Genomic DNA, 21,745 nt, shown 5'->3' with positions numbered 1-21,745 from the left:
AAATACACCCTCTCCCCTTCCCCTTTATAACTGAAAAAATTAAATGAAACTGAATAAAATATCCTCTATGCCAATAGGTTTCTCTCAAACTCCTAATTTCCTGGGGCTCCTTTAAAGTTTTTCTTACTTTTTTCCTGCCCACACCTTCCAACCCATAGCCCTGAACTTTGAACAAGGCAGGTTAACAAAGCTCTCCCCCTTCCCCGGGGCTGGGTGCTGGGGGTGGGGGGGTGGTGGTTCCTCTGGATGTGGGGTCCCTGGGAAAGCAGGGCAGGGGGGTTGCCCTATTAAAGACACCTTTTCTGGGCCAGTAGAATTCTCCCCCACCAGAGGTCAGCAAAGAGCTCAGAATGACTGGGATGCCTACAGGAAGTGGGATCACTTAGAATTTTCTAGATGAAATGTAGCAAGCCCTACGGAAAAAAACCCCAGGTTTTGGGGGGTGGGTATCTCAAATTAGGGTTCCATCCTATTCTGGGTCCCTGGGAGTTTAGTTTTAACACCAGTGCTGCCATTCTGTACTTTAGGGAGACAGGGAGCTTAGGTCCATTCATTTGGTGGGTTTCTCTACCACTTTTCCCCCCCTGGACAGCATACACACCTTTACCTTCTGGGGGGCCATGCCCTCTTAGAACCCAGTCTCCCACATCGGGCCAAGCTGCCCACAGGACTGGGAATCCACACCCCACACTTTCCCTGACCCCTTTCCCTTTTTTCTTCCAGAAGTTGCACTTATTGTTAAAATGACATTATAATATTACAGGAAATCCACCCCCCGCCCTGCCCTTATCCTGTCAGGGTTTTATATCTCCTTATCTCCTCCTGTTCTCTACCCAGACATATGGATGTTTCTAAAGAGGGTACTGATGGCGGTGCGCAAACAACTTCACCTTTAACTCACCCCCCCCCCCCCCCACCCAACACTCACTGACTTCCTGAGCGCATTTCCCACATTCTCCATTGTGTCTTTTCAGGGTTCTTTTACTTGCTCAGCGCTTTCCCCTGGGGTGGGACAAGGGGGGAAGGAATCTGAATTCCTTTCTTTTCTGAACTTTTGTGAACTCAGAAGTGGAAAAACCAGCTCCCCTCCAAGCCAGTTCTTTCTTGAGGAAAGAGAGAGAAAGAAGGTACAAAGGAAAGAGAGAGAGATAGCAACATAGAGATGAAATTAAAAGTTAGAAAGAGGAGGGAAGAGGGGAGAGAGAAAGAGAAAGAAAGAAAAAGTACTTTAGCTAAATGTAGCTCTAGAGGGGAGCCATAGTCCCTGCCCTTTAGGAACTTACGGTCTGGGAGAAGGAGGAGGAGAGGGATCTGGGTACAAGGAATGGAAGCTGTACCAGGTAGAGCATGGAGCGCTGTCAGTTCAGGCTGAATGGCCAGTGCAGCTGAGGGGCCAGGCTGCCCTTGACTGAAGGCCTGGGGTGCAGGCCCAGGAATCTGAAGGGGGAGTGGGGAACGACACAACACATAGCTCCCTCCACATTCCACCACCCTTCAGGACCCCACCCAGGAGGACAGGGACTGGGGGCTGGTGCTCAGTGCCAAGACCAATGCCCCTCCCTCCCTTCCCCACCATCCCCTGAGCTGTGACCTCCACTCTTTCTACCACAGTTGGCCCTTTTCCACTTGCTAGAACATTATTCTCCTGACCCTAAGATGATTCCTCAATTTTTTTTCCCCTTAATTAGTAATAAGCCCCCTTCTGGCACAGCCTGATTTTCTGAGTGTTTTCACAAGCCTAACCCCACTGAGTGGTTTGATTTTTAAGAAATCTGGCGCCCGTTGGACCTTTTTGACCTTTAAAAAAAAAAAAAGCTAATCTTTATGAGTTCTTTGATTTGATAGTTACTCAAAACAAAGCAAAGTAAATCTTCAAGTTGAAAGTGAACACCCTGTATATTACGTATACCTCTCAGACGTTGAGGAAATCCTCAGAAGTTTATAGGTTAGTGTCCTCCAGAACTTGGCTCCTGCCAGACCCAGTATAGGCATTGTGTGCTTTTTTTTTCCTTCCTTCCTCCCTTCCTTCCTTTCTTCCTTCCCCACACTTTTGAAAAACAAGTTTTATTCTCCTGGGTATGTTCATTAGAGACAGGGGACAATTCTGTTCCGTGAGGAAGGCGGAGGGGGCTTCTGCAAGAGGAGACAAGATTGATTGCTTTGAGCTGGGGGGGCCCTCAAGCATATCACACCCAGATGCAAATCTCTCAGGCTATTAAAAAAAAAAAATACAACACAAAAGCTGATTTTAGCTTCCTGGCATTAGTGGGGAAAATATTCCGTCAGCTGCCTCTGTGTCCTGTGCTTGATTCATTAGCTCAAGCAAAAAAATAAAATAAAAATCTTGTCCTAAATTGTTGTAGTAGGACCCCATTCTCCCCAGTTTGGGCCTAAAGCAAAAAGCAACAACCAAAAAACGTAGTCCACAGAGGCAGAAGACTTTTGCTAGGTTGAACAGGATTCATTTGTTCTCAAGGTTTTAACTTCCCTCCACCAGGAAAAGTTCACCCTTTTCCCAAGCCCCCAAGTTAGAAACGTGTTACTAATTGATTGGAGCTAAATTTGCATTGCTTTGAAACCCAGCAGAATGGCCAATTAAGGGGCCAGAGGGGGGAAATGTAATTGCTAGCCTAATAGCCCAGAAAGCAGCCTCACCACCAATATGCTGATCGAATGGGCCTTCTGTGACCTTTAAGAATCCTGGGTTGCGGGGAGGTGGGCAGAACGGGAGAGAAAAGGACCCTTAGGGGGAAAAGGATCATCAGGGCTGTTCTTCAAAAAAAAAAAAAAAAAGAAAAGAAAAAGAAAAGCTTGTTGGGAAATGTTTAATGGGAATTTAGCATAAAATGACACACCTAATTGAAGGAAATTGTGGTTCCAAGTGAAAACAGTTGTCACGAATTAATTTTTGACTATTGGCAGATCTGAGGTTTACCTCATATGTAGACTGTGTCCAACTTGGCAAAGAGCATGGAATACTGCCCAGTTCTCAGTGCAAATGCTCCCATTTTCTCTCACTGATAAGTCACTGCCGAATTGGGGGGTTAAATGAGATGTCAAAATGGCTGTGTTTCCTTTTTGCCTTTCTAGTAGCATCTCTTAAGTCGCAGTAGCCACGCGTGTGTCTGCCAGGCCTCTCAGAAGCATGAAATCCTTGCTGGGTCGGTGAGTTTGCCTTCATTTGGGCATTTTTGTTTATTCATTCATTCACTCAATATACACTTAAAATGTGCCCTTCCCCATGGGGAAGACAAAGGTATAAGGCATTGCTGCTCTCTTTGGTCTTACAATCAAAACAATCCCAGGAAGTTAACCGTGAACCATTGCTGCTGGGTGATTAAATAGGAAATAGACATGGCAGGTAAGAAAAGATAGAAAGGTTGTCAAAAAACACAGATGTCGGTGGTCTTCCAACCCTTCCCCAACCTAGTTGAGCAAAGCAAATCAATGGTCACATAAAATGATTGTTGAGTCTTGATAATGAGACTGTAGAAAACCCAGAAGGATCAAAACAGAAGTCCATGTGTAGATATTCCACAGGCACACAGTTCAGATTTCCACATCAGTCCAGGACTAAACAGTTATAGGTAAACAGCAGGGCTGGGACCTTCTCGAGGCCCAGTGTGGGTCTCAGAGAGGCTACTAAACCAGGCCTTTCTTCAGGAGGTGTTGCTGGGGGGTTTGCTGGGCGAACTGAGGAGCGGACTTGCTTTCAGAAGGGATTCCAGAGGCCTGACCCTGGGATAGTGAAGCTCCTTCTTCATCCAGCTCCTTTAGCCAGCTCCTTCTCTCTTCTCTGATTTTTCTGGAGCCTAAGGCTTTCAGGATCTTCTGGGACTGAAAATCCTCTTAGGGGATAGCCTTAAATTCTTCCACCTAAGCTTAGCATCTTCTGTTTATGTCTAGGATTTGTATTCTGAGGGGTGGGGTGAAAAAGCATTCACAGTTTGCATCCAGAGGTCCTGAGGTACTGTGGAGTGTTTTCATCTTAGCTTTGGTCCTCCATCTTAGCTTGGATCTTCCATCTTCTGGGATGCCCTCCATTTTGGTTTTAGTCAGTCCTCCATTTTAGGTCCTCAACTGCCCTCTATTTTTGCTCCTGTCCTCCATCTTAGATCCTGGCCTGCCCTCCATCCTAGTTTCTGTCCTCTATCTTAGCTTCTGGGCTCTGGGACTCTTTTTCCTATTTTCCTAATGGAAATAGAGATACTCACTATTCAGGTTAGAATAATTAACCCCCAGTCTTTGTGGAAAGAAAAGTGCAGAGTTAATTGCAAAATTTAATTTCCAGCTTTTCTCTCACAAATACTTTTGAGTCATCTCTTCAGAGCCTTGGAAGAGTTGTTTTATCTATACTCAGCATAGGATATGCGGTTTTTATAGAAATACGTGTGTGTGTATACAGATAGGTAAATAGAGAATTCTTATTTTAGATACAAGAGGAGGGAAGTGCTTTTGTGAAGGCGATTGAACTGAAGGAACTCCCCAGACAACAGGGACTGGTTTTATTTCAGGAGTCAAATTCAGATTTACAGAATTAATAAGTTTGGGCTTCTCCTTGTTTGTGACATTTTCATACTTTTCACCTGAGACGCACACTTCGAAATCAATGTGAATGAAAACCCATTTTCAGGGCATAATGTGAAGCTTGTTTACCAGCTCAGGGGGAAAAAAAATATCAGTTTGCCAAGTCACTTTGAAAACGTCCTTTATTACAAGTGGCTGCCTCTGTAAATGAATTAGTAATGTGCAGTTACCTCCCCACTGCGGCCTGATGCTCTCTTGAATCCGGACCACTCTGCTAGGATACCTTGAAAACATTGTCCATCCTGAGAGAACTGATTGTTAAGAGATGGGGCCACCAAGGCACCGAGAACTGCAGTGAGCAAATGGTCCCATTGCTGGGACTCAGGGGCCCCCCAGCTGCAGAGTCCCCTTTCAAAGACATCTGGACAGCTGAGGCTGGGAAGAGTGGATTTTGCTTCCTCCCTGCTCAGGGATGAGCCTGTGGCAAATTGGAGAAGCGGGCTTCTGGCCCCAGGCCTCCTTACCTCCCTGCAGGTGGTTGTGTTCTGTTCAGTTAATCCCATTAGCTGGCAAAGGCTTATGGGGCTACCCTTAAGGGACATTTGCATTTTAATAAAGAGCTCTCTGAGGCCAGAGAGCTGAAAGAGTCACGTTTTTAATAGTGAAATAGAATTCTAACAAGAGGCTGTGGAGAAAAGACTGGGGAGGGAACATTTGGGCAGTTGACACCCGAACGCTTCCCCCACCCCCAGCTCTGTGCACCTTCAAGCAGTGAATTCAGCAAATTGGCTCCCTGCCCCCACCGCCCCGTGACCCCAGGGCTTGCTCGCTCTCCAGGTACAGCTCAGCGGATGTAGGAGGGGGCCTCATCCGAGTGGCAGAGTCAGGTCCACATCGAAGCTTCAGGTGCCTGACTCATTCCGGCTCAGGCCGGTAATAACAAGCCCCATGTTTTTCTCCAGCGTCCACTTCTCTGACACACAGAATAGTCAGGAAATAAAAGATTCGAGTACTATACAGCTGCTTTGCTTTCTCTAAAAAGAAAAAAAAAAAAGTCGGGGGTGGGGAGGGAGAAAGGAGCAGGGAGGCAGGAGACTAGGCCGGCAAATAATGATGCCGCAAAAACAAGCTTATTGCTGGTGTGTTACATAAACAGCCCCACCATCCTTTGCTGCAGCCCAGGGAAGAAGCAGTGCTGTAGTGACACTTGGGCTATTTCACACCTGAGCTTGGAGTTACTCAGAGGTGCATTAACAACTAATGATTCAATCGAGGGAGGCCTGGATTGCCATTTTGACTTGCCACATATTAGCATACCCTTCTAGAAACCCGGAACCTGCCAATTAAGCTCCCCAGTGAAACTCAGAAGGGGCCTTTCCAAGATGTCTGATATTTAGGAAGAGGAAATTAAGCTAATTGTGAAAGCGCCTGACACGTTTCCTTAATATCTAGGTAGTTGAAGGCTAGGATTGAATATTATGAATTCCTCACATGATAAGTGTTTGCATATATGCCATGGCTTCCACACATGGTTTTCCAAAGGTGCAGCTCAGAAGTACTCAGGGCCCTGGCTTCCTTTGCCTTCTTTTTTTTTTTTTTCCTTTTTAATCTCCTTTATTTCCTTTTTCTCCCCCCCCCCTCTTAAATGTTACTGCATTGCTCACCTGAAATGTCCTTTTCAGAAAGTTCTCTGATAGCTCACAGGCTGGTGACGTCTTCAAAAATGAGAGGAGCTGAGATTGCCAGAGAGGGCCCTGGGCACTGCAGTAGCTGTGACAGGCAGGAGTGTCACCGGCGGAGCTCTGCAGCCCTCGGCAGGCAGGAGGAGGGGGGCGCATTTCATTATGCGTGGAAGTTATAGCTTTATTTCAAACACAAACATGCAGGCCAGCAAGGATATTAAATATGCAGTCATGCTTTCCCTCTGAGCGAGGAAGTCGCTCGGATTTTATCTTCCTTCCAAGCAGCTTCCTTCTGCCCCTTAGATAAGTCAACAGGGAGAATCTACCTCCAAGTGTGGCTAAATTGCGACCCCCTGACAACGCCTGGGAGGGAGGGAGCCGGCATGATGGAGCCGAGGGCACCCTTGCTGATGGGGAAGACGGCCTCACAGCACCTTGGCTGCTGCCTCAGAGAGGCCGGCTCCAAAAACATCGATTTTTCTCCCCACTCTCCCAAGGTTAGGATTCTGCTTAGAACTCTCCGCTTCCTGCTAAAATTTCCATCACCAAAGGGCCTGATTTCAGGCAGAGAAAGGACCACTTTAGCAAATGAGAGGAGAGGAAAGCTGAGGGTCATTTCAACTGCGGCAAAAATCAGCCATGCCATTTTCCCGACAGCACTTTAATTATGATGAAAGAACAAGATGGTTTTGGTTGTTGTTGTTGTTTTTAAACCAAGGAGGCTGGGGCTCTGAAAGAGATATGAGGGCGGTGCCAAGCGGGCTGTCACTACACAGTGATGGATAAGCCGAAGGAGGGAGGGAAGCCCCCTGCCCATGGTCCCGGGTCCCTGCCCCAGTTGTGCTGGTCAGGCCGGCTGTTTGTAGCCAGGGCCGAGCCTAGCCTGGGAAGAACCCACGGGACAGGCCTTAGCCAGTGCCTCCTGAGTGCCGGCTTCTCCCTTGCCCTCTGTGGAGTGAGCTGTGACTTTAACCTCAAGCTGAGGGTCTTGCTCGTGTTCTGCTCCGTTGGCTTTTAAAGCAGCTGAGGGGTTTTCAGTGGTCACACGTCTCATTGTTGAAAATGGTGGGTTGTTTTTTTTTTTTACAGTCAGGTTCTAGGGCCTGGGAGCTGCAGAGGAGGCCAGAGAGAACCCTGCAGGTCTGAGGGCTGAGGCCCAAGCTGTAGCAATGGGAAAAGAGGTGGAAAGCAGATGTTAATCAGTTTCTTTCAGCTCTGGTGAGAATCAGGGAAAAGGCCCATTTCCCCTTCCACCCACCCTGCCTAGACCTTCGACCTTGAGCTCTCAGGAACTCCTCCCCCAGCCCGACCCCCCCCCCCCCCCCGCCCAGCCCCTGAAGGTGGCCCTGGGATTCAGACTGGCAGTATTTAGAGAAAGAGAAAAGTGAATTCCAGACTCAATCCCAGCTGAAAAGAGCCTTAGCTCCTGGGCTTGGGAATGTGAGGAAGAGAGCAACATGGATCCAGACTGCCCACGGGGCCCAGGAATGGAGGGAGGTGGTGGGGCACTATTTCAGCCCCCTCCTCCGTTTTAGAGCCTTTTCATGCCCTACAGACACCAGGTAGCGGCTGCTGGAGAGCCTCTAGGACGGAACTACACAAAGCAGGAGACGTGATGTGACCCTGACTTTGTGCCTCTGAATTACCCAATGTCTGTTACACATGCAGGCAGAGCACCCTGCAGGCTGCGGTAAACACCGAGGGGCGTAGTTCCCCCAGCCCTTGGGGGTGGGGCCCTCTACGCCAGCAGGTTCTTCCAAACAGTCCATGACTTTTCCAGGGTCCCTTCTGCCCCTCACTGAACCGTCAGGCTGGTACAGACCCTTCTGGTTGTGATGACAATTACCAGGCAGAGGGTAGTGAGACAGCAGGGACTTAGGGCTCTATGGCAGGAGACTAATGGGCATTTCCCAGTGAAGCCACTTTATTTCTTGCACTTCGTCGAGAGAATTCACAAGCCAAGTGCAACACCCGCAGGATCTCACGGGAGGTGGCAGTGGTCTCAGGGTGCAGAGACGCCTCCTTTTTCTAGAACAACTGCAGTGTCCCCATCTGAGCCCCGCCAAAAGGCAGATTCTTTATCTAGATGTTCGGCGACTCTGCCTGCTGCAGAGATGGAGGAACCGTGATCCTGCTGATTGCAATGGACCGGTTGAGAAAACACAAGAGAAAAACAAATCTTTTTCTCAGTCTTCTCTTTACTGCTTGGGAAACAATATTAGGGGCCGGCAGTTGGGTCTGCATGGAGAAAGATACAGGGGCAGCATCCTGACCTCCCTCTCTGTTGGGGGTCTGTAGGTATTTTAGAGGGATTTTAGTTTGGAGGGGGAAAAAAGACAAATAAGATACAGAGTCTACGGGGTCAAAGCAGGTCACATTAGGAGATTGTACCTTTTCAGTGTCAGAGTAAGGGTCATCTGAGAGGATTTGGGGTCTCTCTTAGAAATAAATAGGCACTTTGGAAAAGGAAAATATCCGGTTCTTTAAGAAACGAGGGTGATCGGTTAATGTCAGGCATCTGTGATCATAATCCTGTCTGAAGAACTGGTCTCGTTTTTCATGTCAATTAATTTTGGTTGAGATTAGCTGGCTTCTTAATTTAGACCATTTGCATTTTACAGAGTTCTTAAAAGGGGGTGTCAAGCCACTTTCTGATGGCACCAGAGCCAAATAAATAGGACCATATAAAAAGGTTATATTGATAACCTTTTACAAAATCCATTCTGCCTTGTCTTCTCTCTGGCAGACTGAGTCATTTAGCACAACCTGAAAACTTGGATTTTCCTTGCTCGAAAAATGTAACGCTTCCTACTATAATATGTTTTTTCTTGTCGCCCACAAACTTCCTCTTCTGGTGACCCTTCTGACTTTTTGTGTTCTTGACACTGAAGCATCCAATCAATTTGGTCAAAAGTCCAGTTGTGAAAAAGCATCTGGATGTTTTGTCCCCAGACAGCCAGTTTGTGGAATATTTGAGGATCAGCTCATCTGACCCCCTCCCCTGACATTCCTGCCCACCCATCCCCCCCGCCCCATCCCCGCCCGCCCGCCCACAAGTAGGCTTATTTTTAGGGATCAGAGGAGACAGACCTAGAAAGCCAGCCAGCTCTCTGAGGAATGAGGAACTAGAAGGGGCATGAATAAGACGTGAGACCCTCGTGCTTGCTCTGCAGTGGCCACCTGGAGTCTGCTGCAGAGGGGCAGAGGGTCACCAGTCTTTACAGGCAGGCACACAGAGGGCAGTCTTTGTGATTAGGCTCTTGGCAGCACCATTGTCAGGGTCAAGATTTATCTGGTGCCTGCGGCCACCTTAGCACGAAAAGGAGGCTGAAGCCACCTGCCCTCATTTTGTCTTAGATTACCACCAGCTAAGGGCAGCTAGTGAAAAATACAGACGAGGAGTATTGCTTTCATAGGAAAAAAAAAAACTGGTCATGATTCAGTTTCTTGAAAAAGTGCCCCCCCCCCCAATCCTTTATTCCCAGAGTCACTAAAACTAGGACTCGATCATCAGTCTCTTCTCTTTCTTTCTCATCTGGCTAGCTAATTCAGACTCTTTGGGCTTCAGTTTCTTTCAATAGCCAGGCAGGTGGGGTAGGAAGGGGATGCTAGTGGGGGCAGAGGAAGTGGGAAGGGCTCCTTGGCACCCCTCCCTCCTGGACTTCAGTCTCAGGCAGAGTAGTTCTATTTGCAGACAGCTCAGCCAAAGCAGAGCATTGCTATTACCCCCAGATGCTGTTTCCAATCGATCTTACTCATTTTCCCTCTGGGGTGCAGGCAGGGCAGAACCCAAATCTGCTCAGACTCCCCAAGCCACCCAGCCTTGATCTTTTATTTCTATTTTATAGTCACAGAACCTTGAAGATACTTTTTTCAGCAGTTTAACCACATACCAAGAATTTCAGGGGGAAAAGGTCAAGAATTGATAACTTTCATTTATTAAGAGTTCATTAAGCAGACCTCTGAATTCTAATAATGACACATCAGTGTCACATTGCTGGGAGGAAAAGACTGACAGCTGGGTGATTTCATAGAACTATCAGGTGTTGGGAGGAAGGTACAGCTAGGGTTCAATTACTATAAATTAGAGCGATTTTGTTTGTTTCCCTGGGGTTTTCCTGTTGCTAGTACCTTTTTTGGTGTGTTTGTAGTTTTACTGAAAATGCATATAGTTTTCTGCCACTGGCTCTTCTACTTTGGCATCCATTTTAGAAGTTAACTTTTTGTTGTAGAGTTCTATTCTTTAGTTTTCTTCTTCTTCTTTTTTACAAAGTTCCCTTCTCTGCCTTCTGTACCCTCAGTAAATCTAGAGGATATCTAGTTATGCCAAGGTGAGGAATACACATCTATTTAGCACATTTAAGAATGTGCAAGGCAAATGAAATATAAAGTTATCTTATATCTGAGATGAAAACATTAAGTGTCCTTGGGGATCACCCTAGTTAGTTCACAATTTGGGGTGTTTTTCCCCCTCCTTTTGCATTCAACTAACTTGTGGCAGATCACTGAAACATATTTAGGCTGATTACTGATTTTTATGCAAAACTATTTAAGAAATTCACTTTGAAGGCTGAGAAAGACTTTTGGTTCCCCTGCTCTGGAGCGCCCCCCTGAGGCCTGGGTTAATAATAACACCATGATAGGAATTTGCAGCTAACTAGTTAGGTCTTTGTGCCTAGGCTCTTGAGTAAACTCAAGAGAGTTGGTGATGAACACCGAGGCCCGGCGTGCTGCAGTCCATGGGGTAGCAAGGGGTTGGACACCACTGAGCGACTGAACTGAACTGAGTTAGGTCTTTCTAGACTTTAGGATGCTTTGAATGGTTATGAATAAACAGAGTATCCATTTAGCTTGAAGATTAGATGTCTTGCATCCCAGCTAAGTTTTATATCAGCTTCCTCTGAAAGATTCTTTCACGAGCTTTTTGAAGCAGCTCCCAGGGAATCCAATTATGAAAGCATCCTGTAGTCAGAAGGTAGAGGTTTGCCTTTTCAGAATAAGGGAGCAATAGCTTCAACCATCATCTTCATGAGAAGCATCCTTATTGGAACCAGGCCCCAAAGTGGGATATTTGTCAACTTCTGGAGGTGGTTCTCTGTCCATCAGCCACCTGGCACCATCTTGCCAAAAGACAGGGACCCCATACGTTTGTGGCTGGTGGCATAGACGAAAGAAAGCTTCATCTGGGCTCCTTCTTGACTTACCCAGCCTTCTTCTTGCCCTCTGCAAACCACTAGGACACAGTATAGGCACTTGCTCAGGCCAGACTTTTGACATTGCAGAGCTGCTCACTTCACACCACAGCTTCCAAGGTTTAGTCTGGAGCCTTCGCTGGCTTTCCTCAAAAATCAGCTGCCTTCATGAGTGACTGCTGATGTCTAACCCTTGGTCAGATTAAGGGACCTAGTGAAACCTTTGCCCTGCCACCCCACTCTCAAGGTGTTCATGTCTTCTATCGACGAAGGGCTAGTTTTCTATAGAGTTTTCATTTCTTGGTGTTAGGTCACTGCAACCCTGGGGTAAAAATAGGTGTAGTTAGTATGTTACAGATTAGACTCCGAATTTCCAGCTTTGCGGCACTTCCTCTAGTAATACCAATTTTGGTGACACATTTCCTAGAATCCCAGGCTTGCTTCACTTGCTAAAATCCTCCAAGGACAGATCTTGTTTGCTTTAAAACCTAGAAGGATTTCAAATCAGACTTCTCAGCTCCCACTTCCTCTTCCCCCTGTCTTCTGTCTTGATTTTCTTGTTTTCTATTCAGGGAGCAAGGGCCCCCATCCTCCCCCTCCCCAACCCAAGGCTGGCGTTTTTGTTGACGGCTGAGCACACGTGGCCTTCCATGGTCAAAGGCCCTTTCCTGACTGGCTCCAGAGTTGTCGCCAACGAGTCGAGGGGGAAAACTTGAGTTAGGCCTCACAATTTCAGCCAAGCTGGGCATACATCGAGTACACCTGTCACTTGAACCGGTGTCCAAAATGCAGCCCTAAGGGTCACAGCTGTGGCATTATTTCAGCATGAGCAATTCAGTATTTAATGTTCCTTGGAAAAATAAATCATTCCAAGCGGCTACTGTTCACCTATTAACCCTTAGAGGATTTCATAGAAGGAGCATGGGGATGCCATCCATAATTTTCTTGGCCAGCAACATGCACTTCCCAGTTCTGTCTTTTAAAAGACCATTCCTTATATAATGGAGAACAGGGAGCTGGAAGAACAGCATTCTCTTGTTTTGTGGCAGGCACAGCCTTCCAGGGTGAGAAGTTAGACTTTCTTTTCCTCTCATTTATATTTTTACCTGCATAGTACATAGCTTTCTACACACTGGCATTCCATTTCTTTCCTCTTTTCATGGTAGCTTATATTAGCCTGCTATCACTGGCAAGTCTTATTTTACAATTAAGCGCTGGGTGTGTGTGTGGGGTGGGGTGGAGGGCAGTTCATCATTAATCAGATCTTGGGATTTCATGTGAACGGTCCCCCAAAGCCACCAACATTTTAAATGTATCCTCCTTTCTGTCACCTGGGTCTTCATAAATGAATTGTCCATCTGCAGTTAATCCACACAGTGCAAATTGTTTTGAAGGCTGAGTGGTCCCCCTTCTGAAAGAAATTGGCTATATTTAGTTTTTTAAGCAAGCCTGCTTTGTGTTCTTTGTAAAGTCAGCGACATTCTTTCAATTTTTTCGGTGTAATTAGCACAAAAGGAGCCGTAATCTGAGAAGGTAGTAGAGACTTCAGCGACCAAGAAACAGGAATGTTCGAGAAAGCGAGCAGAGGCCGCCTTCCCAGTTCTGGGCGGCAGGCAGAGACCCTAGGACGTGGCTGTGGGCACAGCTGAGGTCTGTAGCTCGTGAAAACATCTCCTTTCCATCTGATCCCAGACTGATTGCAATGCCCGTTGTTTCAGCTGGCTAGTTCTCTCTTCCTCATAACTTCCAGAGGTCGGCAAAGACCTGAGGAGCCGCTGTAGCATCTGGGCTTCGCTGAGTTGAGTAGCTCCTGGCTCATCAGGGAGAGGGCTGTGCACGCCGCCCAGTCCTCCATGGGCCGCCGGCAGAGGCGAGGGCACTCTCTGGGCAAATACTGAGTTGTGACCAAACAGAGGCTAAATGGAGATGGAGGGGGGAGGGACGAAGCTGGGGCTTCTCTTGGAACCAAGCATTTGTGCCCCTCAAAATAAAAAACCAGGGAAGGAGGCGGAGCTAAACTATAATTACACATTTTTCTATTTCATTTTCAACATGTGTGGGCAAACACAGAAAGATGAAAATGTACCCACAGTTTTAGATAAATGTGTGACTAATTATGTCCCATTAATTGCTTAATTCTGGGTTTACCAACAACAGATGGAAGTGGGTTTGGTTGGGGGCGGGGGGTCGAAGGCAAGTAACACCCACAGCCCCATCAGAATCTTACTTGTCCCAAACTGAGGCTAGTAACTAATTGCAAGCCTGTTTGAAAACAGTCATCTACACTTGGTTGGTAGGTAAATGCAGTAAAAACACCAAGATGGTAAAAGCTGTATTTAGCAGTTATTTCCTTTATACACAAAACAGCATTTAATGAAAGGGAATTTATTACCTGATTCATCCAGAGTATTTAATGCTATAAACACTTAATTATATGGGGCTAAATTTGAAGAATTGAATGCAATGGGGAAAAAAAAACCCCCAAATCTTTAAAATCAGAACAATTAAAGGATTTCTTTTTAGAAAGATATCTTATTAGGACTTTAGGGCTCTCTTGATTGCGCCAACTTGCTTTTTTTTTTTTTCTCTCTCCCGTTGGTACTTGTTTAATAAGATGTTGAATCAAAATGTCATTTAAATAAGACATCTTGTGAACAAAGACACAAGTGAGCTGACCCTGTACCTATTGTTAACCAGTCCTCCCTGCATTATTTTCCATCCTGGATGAATTTCTATCCTAAAGGCCAAATTAAAAGTTTGAAGCAACAGGCTTTCCCATTACCTAACAAAAGTTAGTTTGGTTTAGGAAAATTAACTCTTCTGCTATAGAATGGTAACAGTTTGACATACCTCCCCCCTCAATTAGGACCTCCAATAAGTGGGTCCATTGATCTGTGGTTGACGTTAGTAAGCCACTCATCCAAATCATCTACCTTGAATCTTTTCAGGGCTATCATGTGTATCATTATTAAGGTTTCAGTTTTTAAAAGGAACAGGGTAGACTCGACTTTATTGTGTCCCACTTTTCAAAGTGTTTGGTGACTTTGTTAAAGTCCACTTCTGGGAATGTCCTGAGAAAGGCACTAAGTAAGGGTCTTGGGAACTGGGCATCATAGAGACCAGGACTTTCCTCTCTTTGATGGTGTCCATCTATCAGAGTCAGGAAAGATCCATCAAGGCACCAAAGACCCAGTTTCCCTCATTTTGTGAACTGTGCTTTTAAGGTGTTTGATTGGTATCCCAAAGCCACTGGCTCAAAAAATTGGGTCCAAACACATTGGCTAACATGCCTCCATATTTTGTTTTGATTAGAGTATATTCTAAGTGAAAAATAAATTATTTTAGAATTAATAGGAATCAAATTGGGTAATTTCATGTGGCCCTGTAGTTAGTTCCTTGATGTCAGCTTTTGAAAGGAAGTTTCACTAACTTGAACACCATGTTTAGTTTTGAATGCAAGTTTAGGGTTACCTTGTGGTTGTCACTGTTAACTAGTGAGTGTGACAAGGAAAAAAATGCCCTTGGTAAGCAGTACATTAGGTTTTTAAGAATTTTATGGGACTAAGTAATAGAACCTTCTCATCAGGGATTAACTAGGAAGGCTTTTTACAATACCTGCTTCATCATGTGCATAGTACAGGTGTCAAGTCACATTCATTTGCAACAACAAATTCAGTCATTCAGTTAAAGTGCAAAATGTGCTTTAAAGACAGAAAGCACCAATGAAGTACTAAACATTATTATTAAAAACTTACAGCTAAGGTTTCTGTTTCAGTGGAAACCTATTTGTTTCCTAGGCTATTAAAATAATATCATAATTTTATTTTCTCTGGAACCTCACAATGACCCATCTAATGAAAGGCCAAGAAGAACACATGCTTGTCCAAAAACTTAATTACACCATTAAGTGTAAAAACGTTTTCAAGATTCTGAGCTATAGCAAGTATATTGCTTCTAAAAGCAGGCAAGGCATTCTTTCTCAGACAGGAAGATGCAAAAGAGCCAAGGAACACATCCACCCATAAATATGAAGCTTACAAGACCACTAAAAAAGAAAAACAAACCCCGACTTGCCAATCCATCCATTGTTGTAAAGTATGCTTTGCTGGAGGGAGCTGTTGATCGGTTAGCCGTGTGTATAGCATGGGAACCCCCCCTGTTTCACAAAGTCACAGCACGAGGTGACCTAGTGTTTAGGTTACGGGTGTATTCTTATCCCCATTTGCTGGCTTTGGCAGGGAGCAGGTCACCTGAACCAGGCACTTTACACCCGGGACATTCTGGCCCTTTGCCGCTCTTCAGAGCTTGAAATTTCTATGACTTCCATCTTTCCCTGAGCCAAACAAGAGGCCCCTTCCACTGGAAAACTCTCCAGTCTGGACTGTTCCAAGAATTATGCTAATAGATTGCTCCACTCTCAAAGCATAAACCAGGCAGTTAAAATGGTAACAACCTATTAAAATAAATCACTAATTCATATGAAAAGGTCACGCATGGTGGCCTCTGAACCTGAAAGCCTTTAAAAAAATTTTTTTTAATTAAAACTTTTAAGGCCCTGGGTAGGTCAACTGCTAGACTGAAAACTGTAGACAGTATCAGCTCACCACGCCAATTAAGTAAAATCTCATCTTTCACTTTGTGTGGGGTGAAAACAGAAAGCCGAACAGACCACAAACGAGCTTGTGTTTCAGAGCTCTTAGTGGCCTTTGCTTACCTGTAAACCATTGATTCCACCTGCTGTCATATATTTACAAAGTAAATGCTTTATTTGTTCATCAGTGGTTGGTCATAATAAAATATAGGTGAAAGCTACACTAAAAAAAAGAAAAAAATGTTTTTCCAAGAATGTCCTGCCAGGTTAGAAGTTGAAATGGCTGAAGCCTGACCTTGCTTTATACGTTCTAGGACAATAGTCCTGATTGTACTTGCCTGGAATATGTGTCAGTATATGACATGGGACAGCTTCACTCCTTTCAAAGTTCAGGCGTCATATTTATCTAAAAGGAGGGAGATGGTAACCCAACTCAGAGATTTCCAAATAAGGAGACTCTTCATTATATTCTTTGTAGTGATGTGTAGCTACTGGCAAAAGTATCAAGGTTGTATTGGTTACTATTTACCTTGTTCCTCTTAAATACAATGTATTTGCTCTTCGCTACATTAGAAGTAGGAAAGGAAGATGCTTTGGAACAAATGGAGCTTAACAAAAATCTGGCCTGTTCCTCCCCCTTATAAGCCTTCACCAATTTTTAAAAATGACAATTGATCAATTAAATTCAAGCAAGAGGTTTTTATTTACTAGGTAAAGATTAAAAACCTCAATCTTTAGGTAGTCTCTAATCTAGCTGGTAAATGATTAAGTCATGGTTTCAGACAGCCTTACTGTGGAATTTATTTATGAGAACATTCTGGTCTATAGGGTGAATATTTTTATCCGTTTTTGTTTTGGTGGATGACAGTTCCTTTGAGGTTTCTGTCGACAGAAGGTGTATTTTTGTGTGGAAAGAGAGGACATATCCAGAGCGTGATCAGAACCTGGCTGATTTGGGAATGGGGGTGGAAGGGCAAACACAGCAACTTTTCTGCAGAGTCCGAGAATGTCTGGGCCCCGCGCTGTCAGGAGAGGTAGCAGATATAGATAGACCATGAGAGTCTGGAGTGAAGATTTCGCTTCCTGTTCTTAATTCCGAGTGTTCTCTGCTGACTTTGAATTGCCCTGCCATCTCTCAGGTTCATGAAGTGAGGCCTTGCAGAAGGGGGGGTGGGGGTGGGGTGCAGAGGTGTACCTGGTGGGGTCAACAGCAAATAATGGGTGACACCTTCATCTGCCACACCTTTTCTTATTTTGAGTTGAGCAAACTGGGGGAAGGGGGGAATTTCATCAGTCCCGTTGAATGATTAACAGTGCCTTCCTATTTTCAAAGAAAAACTATAGGGACAATTTACTCAAGGCCTCTGACCCAACCAATCAATCACTCCACCCCCTAGGTATGTTAGCTGTGTTTCCATTTACAAATAGGCTGTTTTCCTCTCCTTTTATCCTCCAACTTTTATCCAAAGTTTTAATGACTGTTTCAAAATGAAAGAAAGTTAAAGAACGGAGAGAGTAGTAGTGACTACTTGCGAATTTGGGTTGATTGGCAGGTGACCCGTGAACCACCAAAGGCAGTTGCCAAGGTCTTAGACTGACGTCCTGGCTACTCTTGACTCACCTGGGCACCAGGTGGGCTGCTGGGACCAAACTTTTATTGAATGAATGAATGAACTGTACCCAAGCAGACACCCGCTTGACTTCAAACGACTCAACCAAGGTCCCAGGAAAAGTGAGCCACCGCCGAGCCGTTGAGGACTGACTCGGTGTCACTGCCCTTAACCCACTGCGCTCGGCCTGCTGTATCCTTAAATGGGATAGTGCTGGGGTGGAGTAGGGGAAACACTTGAAAGTTTTTAAACAATTCTCAAACAAATTCGTGATCAATAAACTACTTTTCCATCTGTTCCAGAACACCCCCAGCCACCGCGGCCCACAGGCCCAGCCACGGATAACTGAGACACCCTGGCCCACCACCTTGCCAACCCGGGAGGACTCCAAGGGCGCCGACCCCGCGACCTGGCCACCAGCGCTCGGCTCTCGCGTCGCCGGCTTCACCTAGCGATGATGCTCGTTTCGCGCTCATATCACATCACCTATCGCGCGCCGCGATTAATTAGTGCCGACACCTACCTCCGCGGGTGCGCGCCGCCGGGAGGGAGGGCTGGGTGGCCGGCCCCGCGCACGCTAACTGGGAAGCGGGAGGTAAGGAGGCGCGCCGCCGGGTGAGCGCCGCCGTCGCACACTTTGCACGCCGCCCAGGGCTACACCACTCACCGAAAATTGGGAGGCAGGTTTGGGAGGCGGGGTCCGGCGCCCACCGCCTTGGGCGCCCCCGAGGCCCCCAGCGCCGCATCCCCCACGCCCCATGCCCACACCTGTGTGGACCCCCGAACCCGCCCGCACCCCCGGGGTGCGCGGCAGCCCGTTTGGGCATGTCCCCGGCGGGCCGATTTTTCGGCTTCCCCTTCGGTTTATAGGGGCCACCGCGGTGGGTCCGTCCTCTGAAGAGAGGCTGGGGCGTCATCGGGCCGCTTAGGAGCGCTGCTCTTCGGCTGCACGCTCAGTCGCGTCGGCACCGCGGAGCGGGCTGCGTCAGGTGGCCGGCCCGGCGCGCTGCTCGCTCGCTGGCTCTCTGGCTCCGGGCGGCGGCGCCGTGGCTGGAGCGAAGCCTCCCGGCGCGGGGCGGCGGCGGGCGGCCGGCAGGCAGGCAGGCAGGCACTGCCTTGCGTGTGAGTGCACCTCACTCACATGTAAGTCCGGGGGCACCGTGGCCTCCCGCGGAAGTGCGAGTCGCCCGGCGCGGGGCAACAGCCACCGGGGCCGGGACAGGGCAGGGGCGCCCCGGCGCTACCGCCCTGCCCGAGCCTTCGGGGCACCCCCCAATTCTCTCTCTTCTCTTCTCTTTTCTCCATTGGCGTGCCCAAGAGCCTAACCAAGGAGCGCCTGAGGGTAACAGCAAACTCGTGCCATCGCGCCTTCTGCACTTTTTCTTTTTTGAGTTGTTTGACATTTCTTGGTGCTTTTTGATTTCTCGTATTGTTGGGTGCTTTTTGGTTTGTTCTTGCCCCTTTTTCGTTTGCTCATCCGTTTTGGCGCTAACTCTTAGGCAGCCAGCCCAGCAGCCCGGACGAAGCCCAGCAGCCCGGACGAAGCCCGGCAGCCGCGCTCCGCGGCCCCCGGGACAGAGCCGCGGGGATCGCAACAGACTCCCCCGACACGGGGCGCACGGGGTCCGGCCAGCCCGAGGCCGGGGGCAAACAGGGCGCCCGGGCCAGGCGAGAGCCAGGCACCCCGAGGTGGCCGAGCCATCATGCTGAAGATGGCCATGAAATTCAAAGCTCGAGCTTTGGAGAGCGAGAGGAAGACAGCGTCGGCTGCGGCCGAGGTGGCTGCCGAAGCTGCGGCGGTGGCTGCAGCGCTGGCCGAGCAGCGCGCTTCGTGGAAGAAAGGGGTCGCCAAGAAGACCCCGAAGAAGTCGGAGCAAGAGGCGCCCGGCGAGAAGTTGCTGACCGAAAAGGAGCGGCGGAAGATGGAGAAGAAGCTGCTGGAGAAGAGAAGAAAAGAGGAGAAGGAGAAGGAGAAGGAGAGGAAGAAGCTGGAGAAGATGCAGAAGAAGATGAAGAAGAAGGGGCCAGAAGCCCAGGAGGAGGCCCGAGGCCCGGAGGTCGCCGCCGCAGCCGGCGCCGCCGCCGCCGTCGAGGGCGCCGCGGAGGGCGCCGCCGGGGTCGGCGTGGGCGCAGGCGCCGGGGCCACGAGTAGGATCTGGATTGAGTGGGACACGGACTCGAGTGATGAGGACGACGACTACGACGATGAGGACGACGACGACGACGACGACTACGACGACGACTACGACGACTTGTTCGACGCCCTGCGAGGCTTCAGGAGCGCTGTGTGGGGGTCCGGGCGGCTGGAGATGAGCGCGCTGAGCGCCCACCTGCCGCTGCTGACCTTCCTCGTCTTCTCCGTGCGCAACCCCGCGTGGGTGCTGGACTTTCTGCTGCACCCAAGCCCGGACGAGGGCCGCGGCTGCGGCTTCTTTTTCGGGGCGACCTGCTGCTTCCGAATGTTCCTGGGCTGCGCCTTCTTCTCCTTCGTGGGCGGCCCGGCCAAGCGCAGAAGACGAGGGCACTCCGGGGCCTCGGGTGCCTTTGGGTCCGGCCCTGGCGCCCGTCGCCGGGGGCGCGAGGAACGGCTCATCTAAGTCAGACCCTCGCCCCCACCCCCAGACACCACCATCGCTGTGTAGTGTGGAGTTTTATTGAGTATTTGTGTATGTGTGTTTGGACACATTTTCCTTTTCGGTTGCTCTGTCCTTTGGTTCGTGCTCGCCTCGCTTTTTCCACACTTCCCTGCTCTCTAGCTCTCTCTATGTCTCTCACTTCTTTTCGAAAATTTTCCTAAGTCCGGGCTCTGGCTCGCACTCCCTCCCCTTCCGCCCACCCCGGCCCCTCGGCGGCGCCGGCGGGAGGGGAGGGGGGCGCTCGGCCTTGGGGGCCGCAGGGCGACGCGGCCCGGGGGGTGGAGCGTTGGCGTCGTGCGAGGGGTCGTCACCGGCTCGGAGACGCCCCCTCGCCCCCCCCCGGGGACCGGCCCCACTTGGGGCCCAAGCCAGGGGGGGGGCGAGGGGGCGTCTCCCGGGCCCGTCCCGTCCCGGGCCGGACGCGGGCGGAGGGACCCCCCTCCCCGGGTACCCGGGGGGGGGGGCGCCTCCCTCCGCCAGCTCCCGCCCTCCCCGCCGCCGCGGCCGCTCCTCATCCCTCCTCCTCCTCCTCCTTCCACCCCCCTCGCCGCCGCCGCCTCCGCCTCCCCCCGCCTCCCCCCGCCCGCCGCGGAGCTCTGGGTCGGGGCGGCGGCGGGGCTCCGGCCGAGGCAATAAGAGCGGCGGCGGCGGCAGCGGCGGCAGCAGCGCCCGCAGCTCCGTCTCAGGTCCGCCTCGCTCCGCGGCGGCCATCAGACCCCTGGGCTCAGGCTCGAGGGGCTGGGAGCCGCGCGTTCCGCTCGGGCACAGCGACACCGCCCTCCCCGCGCGCTCCTCCCCGAGGAGCCGAGTCCGCGCCCGGCCCGCCCGCCCGGCGCTGCCCCGGCCCTCTCGGCCCGCGTGAGGCCGCCCGCGCCCGGCCCCGCCGCCGCCGCCGCCATGGGCTGTCTCGGAAACAGCAAGACCGAGGACCAGCGCAACGAGGAGAAGGCGCAGCGCGAGGCCAACAAGAAGATCGAGAAGCAGCTGCAGAAGGACAAGCAGGTCTACCGGGCCACGCACCGTCTGCTGCTGCTGGGTAAGGGCGGGGCGGGGGGCGCCGGCCCCGGCCCGGCCCGGCCCGGCCCGGAGGGGCCCCTCGGGGCGCCCCGCAGGCCGCGCGCGCCGAGCCCGCCCCTCGCCCCGGGTGCGCGCTCCCGAGCCCGCCGTCCGCCCGCGGGCTCAGCCTCCGGGGGGCGAGGCCGGAAGGGGGACCCCGGGGCGCCATTCGGCCGGGCGGGGGCCTGAAATGGGGCTGGGGGCCGTGGCGACGCGGGCGCGGGGCTCCCTGCCCTGGCCGCCCGCTCCCGGTCCCTCTCCCGTCCTCCCCGCGCCCTCCCCTCTCTCTCTCTCTCTCCCCGCGAGGCCTACACGGCGCCGGGGCTTCGGGTGCGTGTTGGGGAGGGGGAGGGGGAGTCCCACAGGGCTCGGGAGACTGCGACAAAAAGAGGGTTTCGGGGACAGGAAACGGGGTGGCGGGCCACGGGAGGGGGACCCGCCTCCGTGGGGT

The 21,745-nt window shown here is 49.9% G+C and overlaps 2 protein-coding genes across 8 annotated transcripts in view; both read left to right on the top strand.

The window, feature by feature from the left end:
- Positions 1-21,745, top strand: part of LOC102188874 (guanine nucleotide-binding protein G(s) subunit alpha isoforms short) — a 66,935-nt gene that overhangs the window by 27,533 nt on the left and 17,657 nt on the right. For 4 of the 6 annotated variants that reach the window (XM_018057614.1, XM_018057613.1, XM_018057612.1 and 1 more), the window contains exon 1: positions 20,744-21,274. The exons of 1 other annotated variant lie outside the window; for it this stretch is intronic. In XM_018057614.1, the coding sequence (XP_017913103.1) occupies positions 21,136-21,274 (139 nt within the window). In that variant the 5' untranslated portion in view covers positions 20,744-21,135. Of the gene's footprint in view, positions 1-18,503; positions 18,746-20,743; positions 21,275-21,745 lie in introns of those variants that run through there. One more of the 6 variants, XM_018057617.1, reaches the window with a different exon arrangement.
- Positions 1-21,745, top strand: part of LOC108633189 (neuroendocrine secretory protein 55) — a 56,623-nt gene that overhangs the window by 27,171 nt on the left and 7,707 nt on the right. The gene's annotated exons all lie outside the window — the stretch shown is intronic.

The sequence above is a fragment of the Capra hircus genome, chromosome 13 (genome assembly GCF_001704415.2).
Source record: "Capra hircus breed San Clemente chromosome 13, ASM170441v1, whole genome shotgun sequence".
NCBI classification, from domain to species: Eukaryota; Metazoa; Chordata; class Mammalia; order Artiodactyla; family Bovidae; genus Capra; species Capra hircus.
The sequence above is the reverse complement of the archived record's forward strand: the minus strand, read 5'-3'. Positions and strand labels throughout refer to the sequence as shown.